Here is an 18,608-nt window from a genome sequence, read left to right as displayed (position 1 = left end):
CTCCCTCCCCCCTCTCTCTCTGCGTCAAATGAAGATGAAATGACATATAAAAGTTATTGAATTACAAAGAGCCTTAAGTGTTTACTATGAGTGAACATGTTATTATTCAATATATAATCTTCTATCCAAATATCTCCATTTTCTCTGGTTTTTCATCCTTCAATTAAGAAGAATTTTGCAATTAAGAAGCAATTGGAGGATGTTCTCTTCTCCTGAAGAGATTCAAAGTAATCTCCACCAATTTTGTTTAATTTTTTTTTTGCTTAATTCTATTTCTATTATATAATAATGGCATATAGGCGGGTGTGTTTATTATTCATTTAAGATGTTTATATAATTCACCATTATTGTCTACTTCCATAGTCTGTATAAATACTGGATCCTTCTATTAAACTTCTTTCTTGGCCCTTTGTCTCATTTAAGGCACAAATAACCACACTCAATTATCCCAGCTGGATATACTTTTGGAAGGAAGGAAGACTAATAGCAAGGTGGATCTATTCAGTTATAGTGTTACAATTTGAAGACCTGAAAGACCAAATTAGGGGCACATTGTCATTAACAAAATCTGTGTGGTCATTAGGAGTCAAAAGATTGTATGGCACAAAATAATCACTCAGCTCTATCTATGTAACTACAGATATACAACCAGGCTCTATAAAATTATACATGTGAAGTTATAGAAGTATGTATATACTCAGCTATGAACCCATTACATTTCTGCCCCATTTCAGAAATAATTAATAACAGAACAATAAATTTTATTTTGTTTTGTATCTTTCCTTATTTCTCCTAATATTCACATTCTGGTTTACAAATATTTACAAATCTGTCTATATATTTTTCTACCCAGTGTTTCAATTGAAACTGTATAAGTAAATCTGGAATAATTGCAAACATAACAGAATAATGGAATAACATTGGAAGTAATCCTGGAAGTCTTCTAGTCCAGCCCCCTGAACAAGCATGAAACATTTAAGGCAAATGGTTGTCCAATGTCATCTTTAAAAAAACCCAATTTTGGAGTACCCACAACTTCTAGAGGCAGTCATTCCACTGATTAATTGCCTATCAGGACAATTTCTCCTTAGTTCTAGGTTGCTTCTTTCCTTGATTAATGTCCATTCATTGCTTCTTGTTTTGCCTTCAGGTGCTTTGGAGAACAGGTTGACCTCCTCTCCTTTGTGGCATATTAGAACAGTAATGTTCAGTAATATGCTTTAAATATTAGAACAGTGATGCCATGTCACCCCTAGTCCTGCTTTTCATTAAACTAGACATACTCAATTCCCATACCCAGTATTCATACCCAATAGCCATAAAGGAGCTCAGTTACAGGTTGAGGCTGTTGAGCTTGGAACAATCCTGGATTCCCCCCTTGTGTAGGGGGTTGAAATGGAAGGCCTCCAAACTCATTTCCAATACTATAAATCTATGATATTTTTTTTTATAACACATTGTGAAACATTTTTTTTGAAACACATTTAAGTATATTTATCAGATAGCTAGAGACACTGTGTACAGAAATGTAGATATAGAACTACATAGAGATAAGGATATAATATCTATTTTAAAAGAATACAAACTGTTTCTATATCTCTACTCAAGCACTCTAATTAATAAGATCTGCCTTGCTTTTCAAAGAGAATTAATGGAGGCTACATTTTTCATCTTACAAAGCATGGAGGGAAAGTTGATTTACCTAGACCAGCCACTTAAACTAAAGGCCCCTACAGCTAAAAAAAAGTTAAAATACCAAAGTGAAATGATCTAACAACATATAATACTAGTACATTTTATGGATTTTTCTGTGGAGTGAATGCATAGAATTGAATTACCCAATTAAAGTTTTAGACAGTACAAATAAACATGCTATTGACTTTCATTGCACCATTTGTTTATGAAATTGGTTTTTCTTTCTAAAAGTAAATACCCTAATGTTAGAAATCCATTTGATAATGAAAAAATAATTATATTTTACTTGATGTAATGTCACACTTAAACATTTTCCGCAAGGCAACTTTGATTTCTCTGTTTCTCATTGTATAGATAATTGGATTCATCAAAGGAGGAATCACAGAATATAGTACAGTGATTACTGTGTCCACATCTGAAGGAGAGGCTGAAGTAGGCTTTAAATAGGCAACACTTCCAGTGCTGATGAACAAGGAAACAACAATGAGATGGGGAATGCAAGTTGAAAAAGCTTTGCTCTGTCCTTGTGAAGTAGGAATTCTAAACAAAGATTTGAAAATCTGCACATATGAAACAATTATGAAACTGAAGCAACCAAAGACAATGAATGCACTGAATAGAATAACTCCAACTTCAATGAGGTATGAATTATCACATGATACCTTCAGAAGTTGTGGGATTTCACAGAAGAACTGATTCAGAACATTGGAACAAAAGTTGACTGCAAAAGTGCTACAAGTATGCAAGGCTGAATAAAGAAGACCAGTTATCCATGCAATAGCTGCCAGCTGAAGGCAGGCTTTCCTATCCATTATGCTTTCATAATGCAGTGGGTCACAGATAGCAGTGTACCTATCGTATGCCATGCCTGTAAGGAGGAACAAATCTGATATCAGGAAGAAAAATAAAGAAAATACTTGTGTGATGCACCCATAGTATGAGATCTCTCTGCTGTTCAAGAATGCATTTATCATGGCTTTTGGAATAGTGACAGAAATAGAACCAAGATCAACAACTGATAAATTCACTAAGAAAAAGTACATGGGTGTATGAAGTTGTTGGTGGAAAGACACTGCTAAAATAATGAGAGTATTTGCTATCAAAGCTGCTATATAGATCACTAAAAAGAGAATGAAATATAGCATATTTTGGTCAGAAAAATCCAGGAGAAGAAAAGTAGAGAAGTCACTTATATTAGGCATTTTTATTGAGAATGATTCCTGGATTCCTGTGTAAAAAATAAAAATAATTTCAACAGATCAGATAGTAATTATGAACAACATTAAAATTAATGGGTGTTGGAATATAAATATGAAATACAGTTGTATCTTCCTTTTCTCATATTTAAGATCCAGAAAGAGTTTAGCAATTAAGGATATGGACATGGGTATTCCATAAAGTCACCAGGAATCAAGTTCAATCTAGATAATATTTTGCTTTACCTTTTGGAATAATTTCAATTGTTTCATCAACTAAATAACTTCTTCTTCCATGAGATCAAACCCCTCTTTAATTAAATAGTAACTAAGTTAATACACAAACATTTTCATTGTGCTGTACCATGGATTATGCTTTCCAAATAAATATGTGAGAGATTGTTCAGAGAAAATAATTATGTGAAATAACAATACCACTTAGACTTATATGCCACTTTACAGTGCTTTATAGCCCTCTCTAAGTGGTTTACAGAGTCATCATATTGCCCCCAACAATCTGGATCCACATTTTACCAACCTTGGAAGGATGGAAGCCTGAGTCAACCTTGAGCTGTTCAGAATCAAACTCCTGGAGTGAGCAATGAGTTAGCCTGCAGTACTGCATTCTAACCACTGCACCATCATTGCTCTTATAGAATACAGAGAAGAAGAGAGAAATTACCTTTCAATTCCACATTTTTGATTATCTGATTGGCGCCTTCAGTAATAGAAGACTTATGCTTTCTGAATATGAGTTGGGTGATATCATAACCATTATGTGTCCTTTGAAACTACAGTTTATACATCTTTCTAAAAATACCACAGGGCCCATGATCACTTAATCACTTCCCGAGAGTATTCAGTAGCATTAGGAATCTGAAATATATCTCAAACAAAAATATGAAGTGCAACAATATGCCTACAGATGTCCTGTGCTTTGAAGGCTTTGGGAAAAATAAGTTTGGCTTCCTTTGAAAAGTATATGTCTTTAAATACAAGATGACCACCAAATAGGAAAAGAGGAATGTACAAAATGATGATTTTTGACTTTGAAATGGCAAGCCAATCTGAGTGATCAAAACTCTGCTTCTTTTTAACAAACATTGCATTCAAATAGATAGGACTGCTTCAGTCACGGTCATGCCTCACATGTTTCAAACTAAGTATATCACAAAACAGACATAAGACAGACATGATAGGTAGGTAGGTAGGTAGGTAGGTAGGTAGGTAGGCAGGCAGGCAGGCAGGCAGGCAGGCAGGCAGGCAGGCAGGCAGGCAGGCAGGCAGGCAGGCAGGCAGGCAGGCAGGCAGGCAGGCAGGCAGGCAGGCAGGCAGGTATATATACTTAAAACCTATGAAATGAGAAATAGGCCATCTTTGATTAGATATTTATTTGAGAGGTTACTAGATGGAGAGAAATCCTAAAAAAATAATATGAAATATATTGAACAGTTCTCTATATAAATTAAAGAAGGAATTTGGTGTTCCCTTAATATTTTTTGAAAATATTTTTATTGAAAAATTGTATTACAATAGTAAAAGCAAAGAAAAATATGACATCTGTGACATCTGATCTTTATAACATCTGGCAGCTTTATAACAGTGACATCAGATCTTTATAACAACAAATATGATCAATATGATAATGTTACAAACAAATATCTGTTCTTCCATTATCCTATCCCTCTTTCCTCCCTTGTCATTCTCTCTCTCTCTCTTCATATAGCAGCAACCTTGTAAGAAATGCCCCCACTAAACCACTTGTTAAACCTGTGGTGGTTTGCATGGCCATTCTAGACTGGAAGCAGGTAACAATTAATTCATTGAAGTGAAAGTGAAAGGCTTGTTAGTTCACAATTCATGTTTGGCAAGCAAATAGCAGGGCATTCTGGATAACAAGTAGGAAGAGCTAGCTTAATTAAGTGACTTTTTACTATAAAGTTAATGATTAAAAGCAGAACAGAAAAACAATGACTTTTGGTTTTCATCTTTTCTGATTGTTCACTTTTGTGCTAAATTTGCACATAGTTATTTATCATTTCCCCAAATATAAGCTCATCTGTACACATTTGTCTCTTGTGTATTTTTCATCCTACAGTTTCAGTTGAACCTAAATTATCAAACTAAATAGCATCATCATTCAATATTACACTGTAGGAAGTGTGCATTAGATTAATTTCTTTAAAGTTTCAGAACTTCTGAGAGCCAATAACATTGATAATATAAATTAATTCAGCTGCAGGTTGAGACATTCAGCTTTTTTGGCTGAAGGGGATCTCAAAATCTTCTATCATCCTCAACTAACTAAATTTTTCCATTTTTTCATTATTTCTACTTTTTGCTCTTGCTGTTTAACTGTAGACAAAATAAGGAATCTAAATTGTATATCTTTAAATGTACTCAGCCAGTGTAATTGCTTGCATTTCATTGCATACATTGCTTCTGAGAATGAACAAGAGAATGAACACAACATCCTCTGAAACTTCTTGAAACAGTTGTGACATTCTTCAGGTGAAGGTGAAAGTTCTAGAGGACAGATATGCAAGCCCAGTAAAAGATACAACAGTTTTTAAGCAGAAGAAGATAAATGTAATGGTTGATTGGAATGCCATGCATCAGTGATGTACGGTGAGGTTTATGGCTGGTGAGGCACGGATGTCATCAAATGATCATCATGCAGGGAGGACTGTGACAACTTTGATCTTTGCAAGCATGCAAGCAAAATACCCCAACATCACAGTGGCAGGGACAGCAACTCCTGCTGCGCTGTGGAGAAGAGTCATGCAGTGCAGGAGGCTCCTCTGCGCTAGCCTCAGATCGGCGTGAGCCACGGTCCCCTTCAGGTTGGCTCAGGAAGGAGGGGAATGGGGCTGCATGTGCAGGAGGCTCCTCAGCACTAGCCTCAGATCAGCGCAAGCCACGGTCCCCTTCATGTTGGCTCAGAAAGGAGGGGAATGGGACCAAATGTGCAGGAGGCTCCTCAGCGCAAGGCTCAGATCAGCGCAAGCCATGGTTCCCTTCATGTTGGCTCAGGAAGGAGGGGAATGGGACTGCGGATCACGCTGATCTGAGGCTAGCGCTGAGGAGCCTCCTGCACATGCATTCCCATTCCCCTCCTTTCTGAGCCAACATGAAGGGGACCGCGGCTTGCGCTGATCTGAGGCTAGTGCTGAGGAGCCTCCTGCACAGCATGGCTCTTCTCCGCAGCGCAGCGGAAGGAGTTTCTGTCCCCGCCACCATGATCCTTGCACACTTGCAAAGATCAAAGTTGTCACAGTCCTCCCTTTTTTAGAGGCTTTTTTAAGCCTCACCTCAGCACTCGCCTTTTCCCTTTTACATTTTCTTTTCTTTTCATGAGAGCGGTGAGGCTCTGCCTCCCCTGCCTCCCCTGACTGCATGTCACTACTCTGCATAGAGGATTCCTCCTCTATGCAGGGCATTGAGCTGGAACATATCCGATGTCTTTTCTATCTCTCTGATTATATTATTTTTTCTTAATATGCTTTTTTCAAAATACACTTATTTCTACTTACAAGAGAAGTTGAAAAACAGTTGGAAAGGGTTTGACCATTCCTTTTTGCCACACAAAAATGTGATGGATTAGAAAGCAATACCACACAAATTGGGTAGAAGTTGAGTTTATTAAGCAAAGGCGTTTATTAAGCAAAGGAGTACAATATCAAGAAATATCCACAAACAATGCAGGGGAAAAAACAGCATATTCAATAAAGGAGCTTAAATGTGTAACAAAATTTCATATCCCTTTAGCTGAAATCTCCTTACCCTCATCAAAGGAAGATACTGATGTTGCCTAGATAATTCCACTAATGACATCTTTCTGAAGTACACTTATACTAAGCAGTCGTATACATAACATCAAATCTAGATATCATATTTGGTATGCCTTATCAATAGCCTTGATGAAATTCAGTCATTCTCAAGCTATTCCATGCTAATGTACATCTATTTGCACTTGTTCCTTCAGGTGTTGGACCAGGGAGCATAGCTCATCTCTTCCAATTTGTATGAAGTTGTGAGATTTCTGAAAGGTTATATGATATTTTATTGGAATTTTGAATCATCCTAATTATATTTCTTATCTTTGTAATTTCTTGTGATTGTCAAGGTACAAGATAGTGCCAGCTTATCCATCATACCCACATTGCCAGATATCTAATCTTTCCTAAGAACTTCTAAGGAAAAGAGATAGTACTCCTGAGATAAAGTATGTAAAAAACAATTTGATGTGGTGCTTAAAGCTTCAGGCTAGGAACAGGGAACTCGTGAGTTCTATTCCACCATATGCATGGCAAACCCCTTTGGAAATAGCTTGCCAAGAAAAATGCATGGACTTGTGTAAGAAGACACCAGGAACTAAGACTGACTCAAAGGTGCAAAATGTATGTGCAAATGACCATTGAAGGAGAGAAGAAGGTAGAATCCTGTGTACTTGTGGAAAAAACTAAAGCTTTAACTAGTCAAATTATGTGCAAGCATTAAAGGGGAAGTCAATTCACTTAGGAAAGTACTGGGAAAAATAGTCCACATCATTTAAACTTTCCTTCTATTGCAGGTTTTTTCCATAATCACTTTGCACCTTTATTTCATTAAATTAGGATTTGTTAGCTTGTGGCATGCCAGAGGTTGCCAGACATATACATTTAGCATCTATAAAGTACACTGATAGTAACTAGGGATGCAGGGTTTTTGCTGAGCAACTACCAGAATTCACTTCTTCTGGATGAAGAGGTTGAATCTGTCTCCATAGAAGGTATGTTTCCATTTCATACTTACTGTTTTAGTCAAAGAAGTAAAGAAATGACAAGAAATATAAATTTCTGTTGAATAGAATATAAATACTCTGTTTCCCCAAAAATGAGACCTCCCCAGACAATAAGCCTAATTGGGCATTCGAGTGCATGGACTAAAATAAGCCTCCCCTGAAAATAAGCCCTCCCCAAAATATTGCAACATAGCAGCAGCTATGAGGTGACCATGCTTGCCACTTCCTACACCACAAAAATAATAAGACCTCCCTGAAAATAAGGCCAAATGCTTATATTATGGGTCAAAATAAAATAAAATCCTGTGTTATTTTTGGGAAAACCTGGTAGCACTAAAATATTTTTTTTAGAATTTCAAGAGTTTAGAAAGAACAAATTTGATATTCTTATTTCTCATGCTATAGATGATTGGGTTAAACAGGGGTGGAAGAAGGGAATATAGAACCGTCAACCCAAAATCTAAGTATGATGGAGTGTTAGTGGGAGGCCTCAAATAGGCAAAAAATCCAGTTAATAAAAACACAAACACTACTGTAAGATGTGGAATACACGTTGATAAGGCTTTTTGTCTCCCTTGTTCAGAAGGGATTTTAAGCACTGCCTTGAAAATCATAGCATATGATATGATAATAAAAATAAAACAACCTATTCCTACAATGACACTCACCACTATAATTCCAATCTCAATTAGATTGAAACCAGAGCATGATAGTTTTAGTAAATGGGGAATTTCACAGAAAAATTGGTTGACAACATTAGAACAAAAAAGAACCGAAAAAGTGCCAGTGGTATGCAATGTTCCATAGAGAAGACTTATAATCCACACTAAAATTATTATTTCAATGCAGGCTTTCCAGTTCATCACCATCTCATAGTGCAGTGGATTGCAAATGGCAACATACCGATCATATGCCATGACTGTCAGGAGGGAGAAATCAGAAGCAGCAAATGAGACGAAGAGAAAGACTTGAACCATACATCCTAAGTAAGAGATGTGTCTGGTGTCCATGAGGGAATTCACTATGGATTTCGGAACAATAACAGAAACTGAGCCCAGATCCTGCACAGCCAAGTTCATCAAAAACCAGTACATGGGGCTATGCAGTCCATTATCTATAGCTACTGCAGAGATGATAAGAAGATTTGCTGTTATAGTTGACACATATAACACAAAGAATAAACAGAAATGTAAAATCTGCAAATGCCAATTTTTTGAGAATTCCAGGAGCAAAAAGGAAGGTGCTGTGGTTTGATTATCCATTGGCTTATGACTTAATTTTATTTAACTTAATTTAATTTATAAGCAGAGATTGGGGATGTAGTTAGTTAAAAACAGTGAGCATATATAACTTGCTATAGCAAATATGAAAGAATGAAAACACTGTTCTGAAAATGGATGCAATAAATTATGTGTCTAATTACAGCTATTATTTATATATTTCAAATTATCCTTGACTAAACCCCAAACCATAAATCACAATTTTATTTCATTTATTTTCCTTGTTGTATATATTAAAACTTTGGCCTAAGACTTGAAAGAACTTTTCAAGTAACTTTAACTAGAAGTTCCCAGGAGTTTTTGGACCAGTAAGTGTCTCTTATCACTCTTAAAGAATTGTTACAATAATAGAAAATTGAAGACAGAATCCAATATAGAAACAATAGAATTAGTTGTTATGTCTTTTATTTTGAAAAATTGAAGGAATGGACGTTCAATTGGCTGAATTTGTATAGCACACATAAAGAAAACAAATGACACACACACATACAGAGACAGAGAGAGAGAAAGAGAGGGAGAGGGAAAGAGAAAGAGAGATTATAACAGTCAGTCTGGGAATGTTGTCATTGACAAAAATAACTTAATGCATCAAGTGAGTGTTTTTCACCTTGACACTCTTTAAGATGCATTGACTTCAACTGGGGTATTCCAAGAGTTCAAATCCACCTACTTTAACATTGCCAGGTCTGAGAAACACTGCCTTGAGTAAATAAATATTAGTTGACAAGCAAATAATTGAATGAATGTGTGTGTGTGTGTGTGTGTGTGTGTGTATGCAGTATGCTCACACCCATATTTGGGCATACCAAATGCTTTGACAAATTTATATATATATATATCCACACACACCTTTAAGTATATTAAGTATATTAATGGTGCATTAGAATTTTTCAAGACAAAACATGATAATTCACACTGGTATTGTACCAGGTGGTCCTTAAAATTACAGTACATGAGGAGGCATATTCATTAAAGCATATTCATCTCAAGAGAAATGAAAGCTAAGGAGGATATATTCATATTCTAATCAAAATTCTCTAGTTAACATTTCCTCAACTTAAACCTTTGCAAAAGTTTCAAAAGTAAGATCAGTTTGATATGGAAACCAATTGCCGAGAATGGAGCTGATTTATCTTTAGTAAATGTTTTCAAGCACTGGCTGGACAAGCATCTGTCAAAAATACTGTAATCTGGGTTCTCTAAAATACTCTATTGGATTCAATATCCTATGTAATCTCTTGATACCATAGTATACAGTAGTTTTGTGAATCTTGGTTGCCAAGATTCATATTTTTATATATATATATTGAATTACTTTTATTTTATTTTTCATTGTTTCCCAGTTTTTATGTAAGGTGAACAGTCACAGATTATGATATATATGTCTACTAAACTACTATCACATTTACACTTTCTAAATTAATAAAGAACTTAATAATAATTAATAATTTATAAATATAAAATGAAATAAGGTCTTATTAATATAAGATTGGCATCTTTTTAACAGTGTAGTGCCAACATTTACCAATACTAACACCATTTATACATTTTTAATCGAAATGTACAAATGAATCTTAAAAAAGAATTTGATTATGCTAAATCAAAGTCAAAGTCACTCAATCCATTTTATTTCAATATTGAAAATAGGTTTCTAAATGTTTGCAAACTATAAGTATCTCTGCCATTAACCATTGGTATCAGTATATTTAAAAAAATATTTTCATGCCTAATATATATTCCATTTAGTATTTAGAATACAATAACTTTGTGTGTGCATTTTATGTATGTTTTTGTGCATGTTTGTGTGTGTGTGTGTGTGTGTGTGTATGCATGCATGTATGTATAATACTTTTAATCTAACCTTTGTCCAAATGACTTAAATTATATCTCTCCTTTTTGTCTTCATTTGTATAACTTATTTTGTGATAAAAGAATAATAACTTACATATCATTTCATTGTATTCTTTTCTCAGTGGGAAAATTATAGTAGCTAAACTAAGTACAATCATTTAATGTAGATTTAAATAAATGCAAGAAAAGCAATTGCTTTTTCTGTCAAATGGCAAATATACTTTCCATACTATACTTACTAGTTTTCTTCACAGAATTGTTGTGCCTTTTGATGTATACTTTTTAGATTGTTAAACATTGGTTCTTCAATAGATGCAACCACACTATTGCTCAGATCTGTCTTCCGGAGAAAATATTGATTTTATATTTAGCAGTCTTATTAATCTTTTTGTTTCCCTCAAGAGGCAATTAAATAAAATATGCAATTAAACAATATATTTTTTTAAAAAAATGACCGGAGTTCTTATGAAAGTAATTAGCCATTAATAGCTGCTGCATTTGAGAATATTCTAATATCAGTTATCCCATTGCATTATCAATTCATCTTTAACTTACCAACAGAATTGGAGTTCAAGTTGTCCAAATCTCACTTTCCAATGGAGAATACAAACTTAGATTATATCAGAAAAGCTACCAGAAGCATATCCTGGAAGACTTTTATTCATTTGGAGCTTTATTTTATCTTTAGCTTTTTAAGGTGTCGATTGTTGAAAGTATATTAAAAATGCAAAAAAGTAAAGAAGGAAGAAAAATAATGATTTCCAATTTTCTTTAGTACATGTATCAAACACTCTAAAATTAACAATAGCTTACATTATTTGCATAATCCCAAATATGATGAAATCAAAAATATCAAAATTTCATATTTTTCAGTTTCTTGGAAATTGACATATTCCACTGGAAAACAATTTCAATTGGATCTTTTTGAGAAGATAAATTGATTTTGCAGAATGGGTTTACCATATTCAACCAAACAATAATTGATAAGAGATATTATTAAGAAGCAAATGAAGATATTTGATCTGGGATGATCCAGAATTAATTGTAGTGATTTGGGATAGATAAGAAGCTGTGGTAAATTGTTAACAGAGCATTTTGAAACTTGAATTTTGTTGTTGTTCTATTTGTTAAATATTCTGTTATTAATATAGTGAATAAATGACAGGTCAATAAGTTGCAAATAGAGTTAGAAGTTAAAAAATGTTGGGGCTGCTTAGCAAGGAGAGGGGGAACTAATATTGTTGCAATATATTTAATGTTCTGTTTAATTTTTCTACTTATATAAACATTTTTTTGGAGTCCATATTTTATTTTATTTTTTGAATAAAAATAAAAATGTTGCAAGGGAAAATCCATTCAGAAGTGGGACTTCTCTGGAACAAATGAAAAACTGGCACAGCTGGCAAAGTGACAAAATGAAGAGCCCTATTCTATAATTCCTCTCCGGATAAGGAGTGGAGTTGAGATCATCCTAGGAGTTGTTGGTCATGAACAATTCTTATTGTCATAAATTGTAATATTTAATAAAAGTACTATAAAAGAGAAACTGCATCTCAAAAGACCTTTTGCATTACAAAGTTACTCGAACATCTTAGGTGGGGCAGAATTTATAATATGTAATATTCTCTAATTGATTTGAATGAGGAGCCTTAATATTGTTGGGTAAAATATCAAGGAAAGTGAATATAAAAGAAAATGACAGAATGATTAGAATTAATAAAATTTTGTAAATAAATTCTAATATTTATATAATTGGATTGATGCTAACTCAGTCATCCATGGTAAACCCCAATAGAAGCAAGGGAAAAAATCCATAGAATTGACTTACAAAATGAGCTTTTATGGAGCAGATCTTGTGTTCCCTTTCTCCCTCCCTCTTGGAATTATCCTCCTGATAAAAGGAAAATTAGCAATGAGAAAATTGAACACCATTCATATTTAATGTCTATAATTAAAGAATAGGACAAAAAATACATTGACAGCTGCAAAGTAGTACAAGCCAGGGGTGATATTCACTTACTTTCCCTACCGATTCACATGTGACTGTGCATGAACTAGTGCATGCTTCGCTTACACCCCTGTAGACCAGGGACGTGCGGTCAGGGGAGCTGCCGTCTTTCTGTAAGTCTTGGTGGGAGGGGATGGGGTGCTGGCTTTGTTTCAGTAAGTGGAATGATTGGTTGTGTGGTTGTATCATGATAGGTAGATTGGTGCTGATTGGTGCAGGCTGTGTGTGCATTGTTGTTTTGTATTGTAATGGCTTGGGTGATGGGTGGTGTTCGTTTGTAGGCTAGGGCTGGTTTCCAGATGTTTGGTAGGCGGGAGGTATCATCATGTTTGTTCATGTTGTGGGGGTGTTTCTCTATTTCGATGGCTTCCATGATTATTCTCTTGTGGAGGTGTTCTGTTTTGGAGATTAACCTGGCTCCTTCAAAGTTGATTTCATGTCCTGTAGCTTTAAGGTGCTGGAAAAGGGAGGAAGTTTTTTCTTTTTTTCTTACTGCGTTCTTGTGTTCTGTGATGCATGCATTTATCCTTCTGTTTGTTTGTCCTATGTATATTGCTGGGCAGATTTTGCATGGTATTTTGTAGACTCCTTGGTTTTCTAGCTGGATTTTGTCTTTGGGGTTTCTTAAGATGTTGGCTATTTTTTAGTCAGTGGTGAAGGCTGTCCTGATATTGTGCTTGTGGAGAATTTTGCTGATTTTATCTGTGGTGCCTTTGATGTAAGGGAGGAGGGCGATGCCATTGTCCTGTTCTGTGTCTTGGTTTTTTGGGGGATCACCACCCTGCACAGATCAACTCTGTAGACAAGACCCTCATCTCCAGAACCAAATGCCTAGCCGACAAAGACCACCTGAAAACTGAATTACACAAACTCACAAATGTATTAACCTCCAATGGATTCCAAAGAAAAACAATCACCAACCTAATCCAAAAGGAGACTCCCCAAAAAAACCAAGACACAGAACAGGACAATGGCATTGCCCTCCTCCCTTACATCAAAGGCACCAGCCGCCTGAATGGGAAAGCAACGAAAGGGGCTGCGCTTTCACCCCACTCAAGCCTTGCCGCCTGCATGGGAAGCCGCCTGAATGGGAAATGGGAATGGGAAGCGCAGCCTCCTGAATGGGAAAGCAATAAAAGGGGCAGCGAGGGCGGGCGGTGGCTGCAGGCAGCAAGGCTTGAGTGGGGTGAAAGCGCAGCCCCTTTCGTTGCTTTCCCATTCACCCCGCTCAAGCCTTGCCCGAGGGAGCTGGGGATCGGGCTTTGGGTTGGTGGGAGACCTTGAAGGAGTGGGTGGGGGAAGGGACTGGCACCGGTGGAGGAAGCAATGCTACGCGGATCAGTGCACTCCGCGGTCCCCTTAATGTTCACTCAGGAAGGTGGAGAATGGGACCACGTGTGCTGGAGGCTGAGGCTGCCTCAGCCTTCTGCACACGTGGTCCCATTCCCTGCCTTCCTGATGACGTCACCAGCCTCACCAGCCATAACCCTCACCGCACGCCACTGCTGTAGACACATATCCACAGCTGTCCGTGCAAGTGCTTTGCTCATGTATGCACCTTGCACACATGTGTGCGACTTGAACACATGCCTAAATATGACGGTATAGAGCCAGAGTGGGTGGGCAGGCCGAACCGGCTGAATACCACCTCTAGTACAAACTATATCCCTTGTTAAGCTTCTGACATGGGTCATGCATGAAAGCAGATAACAATTAACATTAAAAATCAAAATATAATGTTTGCTTTTTCATGTCTAATGCTTGGCAAGCAAATAGCATGCTATTCTAGAAAACAGGGAAGAAGAGCTAGTTTGTTTAAGCAGATTTTTAAAAACATTTTTGAAAGATTAAAAACAGAAGAACGTTAAATGGTTTGCAAAATTTCCTGTTATACACTTTGTCTGCTGAAACTGCACTTTCTCATTTATAACTTTCATAAATGTATACCTAACCACAGAGATTTGAATCTTGTATATTTTTGTACCCGCTGTTTCAGTTAAAATTAAATTACCAAACCTGGAGAAATGTATAAGCCAAAGCATCATTGTTCTTTATTAAATTATGACAAGTGAACATTAAATCAATTTCCATAAATATTTACAAATCCTGAAATCCAGTGACATTCTACCATCTTCCATTTTCCAACAGTTTCTTTTTTCTATTGTTTCCATTTTTCTCTCGCTGCTTGAAGTTTATATTTGCAGGACTATCTTGAGAATTCTTGTGATGCCATGTCATTAATTACATGCAAACAGTTTCTCACATCATACGTACTTCATCAGAGTAGAAGAGAATGGCATATCCTAGAAAATGTGCATTCTAATGTTACAGACCCCAAAAACCTACAGCAGTAAGAATATGCATTCAATTTTTCCATGGCAATCTGGTGTCTATAGACCTGTGGAAAATCCTATTATTCTAAAATATGTATCTTTACTTAAATGTGAATTCTCTCTATCCCATTATTTCTTGTCATTATAATCATAATTGACTGTAGGAAAAATAAGGAGTTTAAATTATATATTTTGGGTCTCTATAAGGAATTTGATCTGATTCCAAAAAGGGCTTTAGAGGACATAGGAGAATGAACAACATTCTCTGAAATGCCTTAAAACAGTTGTGACATTCTACAGGTGCAGGTGAACATTATTGTGGACAAGTATGCAATTCTAGAAAAAAGATACAGCTGTTTGAAAATGCTGAAGATGATGCAACATTTAATTGGGATGATCTGAGGATTCTTCCTCTATGCTGGGATGGAGATAGAAGATGTCCAGTTTCAATTGCAATTCAAAAAGGTGCCTTTTTGAAAACAGATATACTTGGAATTACCAGACATATTTTGTGTACTGGTTAAGGCATCAGGCCAGAAACTAGGAGACCATGAGTTTAACATTGGTGCAAAAGTTAATTGCAAAGGTGACACAAATGTGCAAGCTTGAATAAAGAAGAACACTTATCTATGCAATAACTGCCACCTGAAGGCATGTCTTCCTACTCATTATGATTTCGTAGTGCAATGGGTCACAGATAACAATGTATCTATCATATGTCATGCCTGTGAGAAGAAAGAAATCTGACATTGCAAATAATAATAAACCATTTATCATGTCTTTGGGAATAGTTACAGAAATAGAGCCAAGGTCCGTAACAGGTAAATTCACTACAAAAAAGTACTTGGGAGTATGGAGTGAATGGTGAATAACATGGTAAGGATTCTTTTCATTATGGTCTCTTCCTATTGCACTACTAATAGCTATGAATCCCAATAAAGTATATTTTTCTCAATAGAGTTGTGACTCTGTCCAAAATTATAATTTGAACCGAAATCAATCCAGTTCATAGAGCAAATAGAGCAACAATGAAATTTCTGCTCTGGTGTACTAAGCCTTTTTTATGCTATAAAGCTTCTCCAGCTGGGCATCACATTCTAAGGTATTACTGGGACTCATCAAGATCCTGACAACCTCACACTTCAAACCAATGGGAGACATTGACACTAGTTTCACTTAGCTGTCAAATATATGAGGGTGGGGGATAAGCCCTAAGACAGCCTACATTGGAGCAAGCATGGCTTTAAATACTGTTTTCCTTTGACTACCTTCCTAAAAAGGGGTTCTTAAGATTTCATTCCTGCAAATGCTCCACAGGATAGATGATAGCATCAAATGTAGGTAATCTCTCAAATGACATGAATGTAAAGGAAAGTAGAAGGTTTGTTATTTCATATTTCATGATTGGCAAAAACAACATGATATACTGAAAAACAGGGCAGAAGGATTACTTTGGTTATACAGGCTTTTTACCATTTTTGAAATGGTTAAAAACAGGTGACTATATTCTGGTTTGCATCATCTCCTGACATACACACTTTTCTGCTTGAAACTGCACATTCTGGTTTATCACTTTCCCAAATGATTGCATGTCTATAAATACATGTATCTTCTATATTTTTGTATCCATTATTTCAGTTGAAACTTAATTACCAAGCCTCCAGAAATATACTAGCCAACATAATGTTATTCTACTATATTGCAGTAAGTGTGCATTGGATCATTTTTTCATAAATATTTATAAATCCTGAAATCCTATGAGAGGCAGCCCCTTTGCATTTGTAACATAGGTGTTCAGTTGTAGGTTGAGGTTATCTAGCTCATTCAGCTGAAAGGAATCACAGGATCTTTCATATTCAAATAACCAAAACTCACATTTATTTTTCATTGTTTCCACTTTAACTGCATCTCTAGTTGCTTCTATATTATGTTTGCAGATGCCATCATCATAGATTTCATAATACTACTACACTTACTACATGTCACTTTCTCAAATTATACATCAGGGTAATGGAGGCTGATTGAAAGGAAGCAGAAATTAAACAGCTAGAGGCATGTACAAACATAGATATAGAACTTCATGAAGGTAAGGATATAACACTTATGCAAATAGAATACAATCTGGTTAAGTATTGTACTTCAAAGCACTGGAATCAGAATAGGAGAATAACAGTGTTGTAAGGGACCATGGAAGTCAATCAGATCAATCAGAATAGAGCTCGAAGGGACCTTCAAGGTCTTCTAATACAGCACCCTACTCAAGCAGGAGACCCTGTACCATTTCAGTCTCCTCTTTAAAAACTCAAATGATGAAGCACCCACAACTTCTGAAGGTAAGCTGTTCTATGGGTTAATTATTGTCACTGTTCGGAAGTTCCTCTTAAATTTCAGATTGCTTCTCTTCTTCATTAGTTCAATTCCATGCTCAAGCAGAAGTCTCTATAACAGCGATGGTGAACATTTTTTTAGCTTATGTGCCATAAGCGGGGGGAGTTCAGGGGGATCGTGCATGGGCGTGCTGAACCCATAATGAACTTGCGACCCCCCCAGTGTGCATGCATGCATGACAGGTGCTCCCCCCATTTTTGCATGCTTTTTTGCCCTCCCCAGGCTCTAGAAGCTTTATAGGGTGAAAACAGCCTCCTCTGCCCACCCGGAGGCCCTCTGGAGCCTTCAGGGACCTTCAGGAGGCTTCTGAAGGCTCTGGAGGACTAAAAATGACCCTACGAGCAAACCAGAAGTCATTTCAGGTTTGCTCGTAGGGTTGTTTTTAGTCCTACAGAGCCTTCAGGGAAGCCTCCTGAAGGTCCCTGAAGGCTCCGGATGGCTTAAACTGACCCTACGAGCAAACCGGAAGTCCGTTCCTGAACTTCCAGTTTGCCCATAGGGCCAGTTTTTTGCACTCTGGAGGCTTCAGGGACGCTCCTGAAGCCTCCAGAGGGTCTCCGGGGGGGGTGGGGGCTGTTTTTGCCCTCCTCAGGCTCCTATAAAGCCTCTGGAGCCTAGGGAGGGCAAAAATGGCTTTTAAAAAAATTGAACTCACGTGCCTTGATGAGTGCCATAGGTTCACCATCCTGGCCCTATAACAATTCAGACAAATGGCAGTCCAGTGTCTTCTTAAAAACCTCCAGTAATAAAGAACCAGAAATTTGAAGGCAAGCTGTTCCACTGGTTATTTTTTCTCACCATTCAGAAGTTTCTCCTTGGTTCAAAGTTGTTTTTCTCCTTGATTAGTTTGAAAATTGCCATGTTTTTCAAGAAGAGTCAATAAAGGCTACACATCCCAGCTTGCAAAGCATGGAGGGAAAAATGAGCAGCCATACAATCTAATGGGAATTCTGCAAATGCAGCTAAAAAAACCTAAATAGTGAAGTGAAATGACATAATTTTAAACCAGTACCATAAATCACTTGTTCGCATTATGAATTTTTCAGTTAAGTGAATGTACTAAATTACCTTACA

The 18,608-nt window shown here is 36.5% G+C and overlaps 1 protein-coding gene across 1 annotated transcript; it reads right to left on the bottom strand.

The window, feature by feature from the left end:
- Positions 1–1,970: 1,970 nt before the first annotated feature.
- Positions 1,971–8,936, bottom strand: LOC309401404 (olfactory receptor 14A16-like; the record flags this gene model as incomplete). Its single annotated transcript, XM_081970471.1, has 2 exons — positions 1,971–2,483; positions 8,514–8,936. 2 exons carry the CDS (start codon positions 8,934–8,936, stop codon positions 1,971–1,973), a joined length of 936 nt encoding a protein of 311 aa, XP_081826597.1.
- Between the last annotated feature and the right edge of the window lie 9,672 nt (positions 8,937–18,608).

The sequence above is a fragment of the Natrix helvetica genome (genome assembly GCF_964273705.1).
Source record: "Natrix helvetica genome assembly, chromosome: Z".
Taxonomy (NCBI): Eukaryota; Metazoa; Chordata; class Lepidosauria; order Squamata; family Natricidae; genus Natrix; species Natrix helvetica.
The sequence above is the reverse complement of the archived record's forward strand: the minus strand, read 5'-3'. Positions and strand labels throughout refer to the sequence as shown.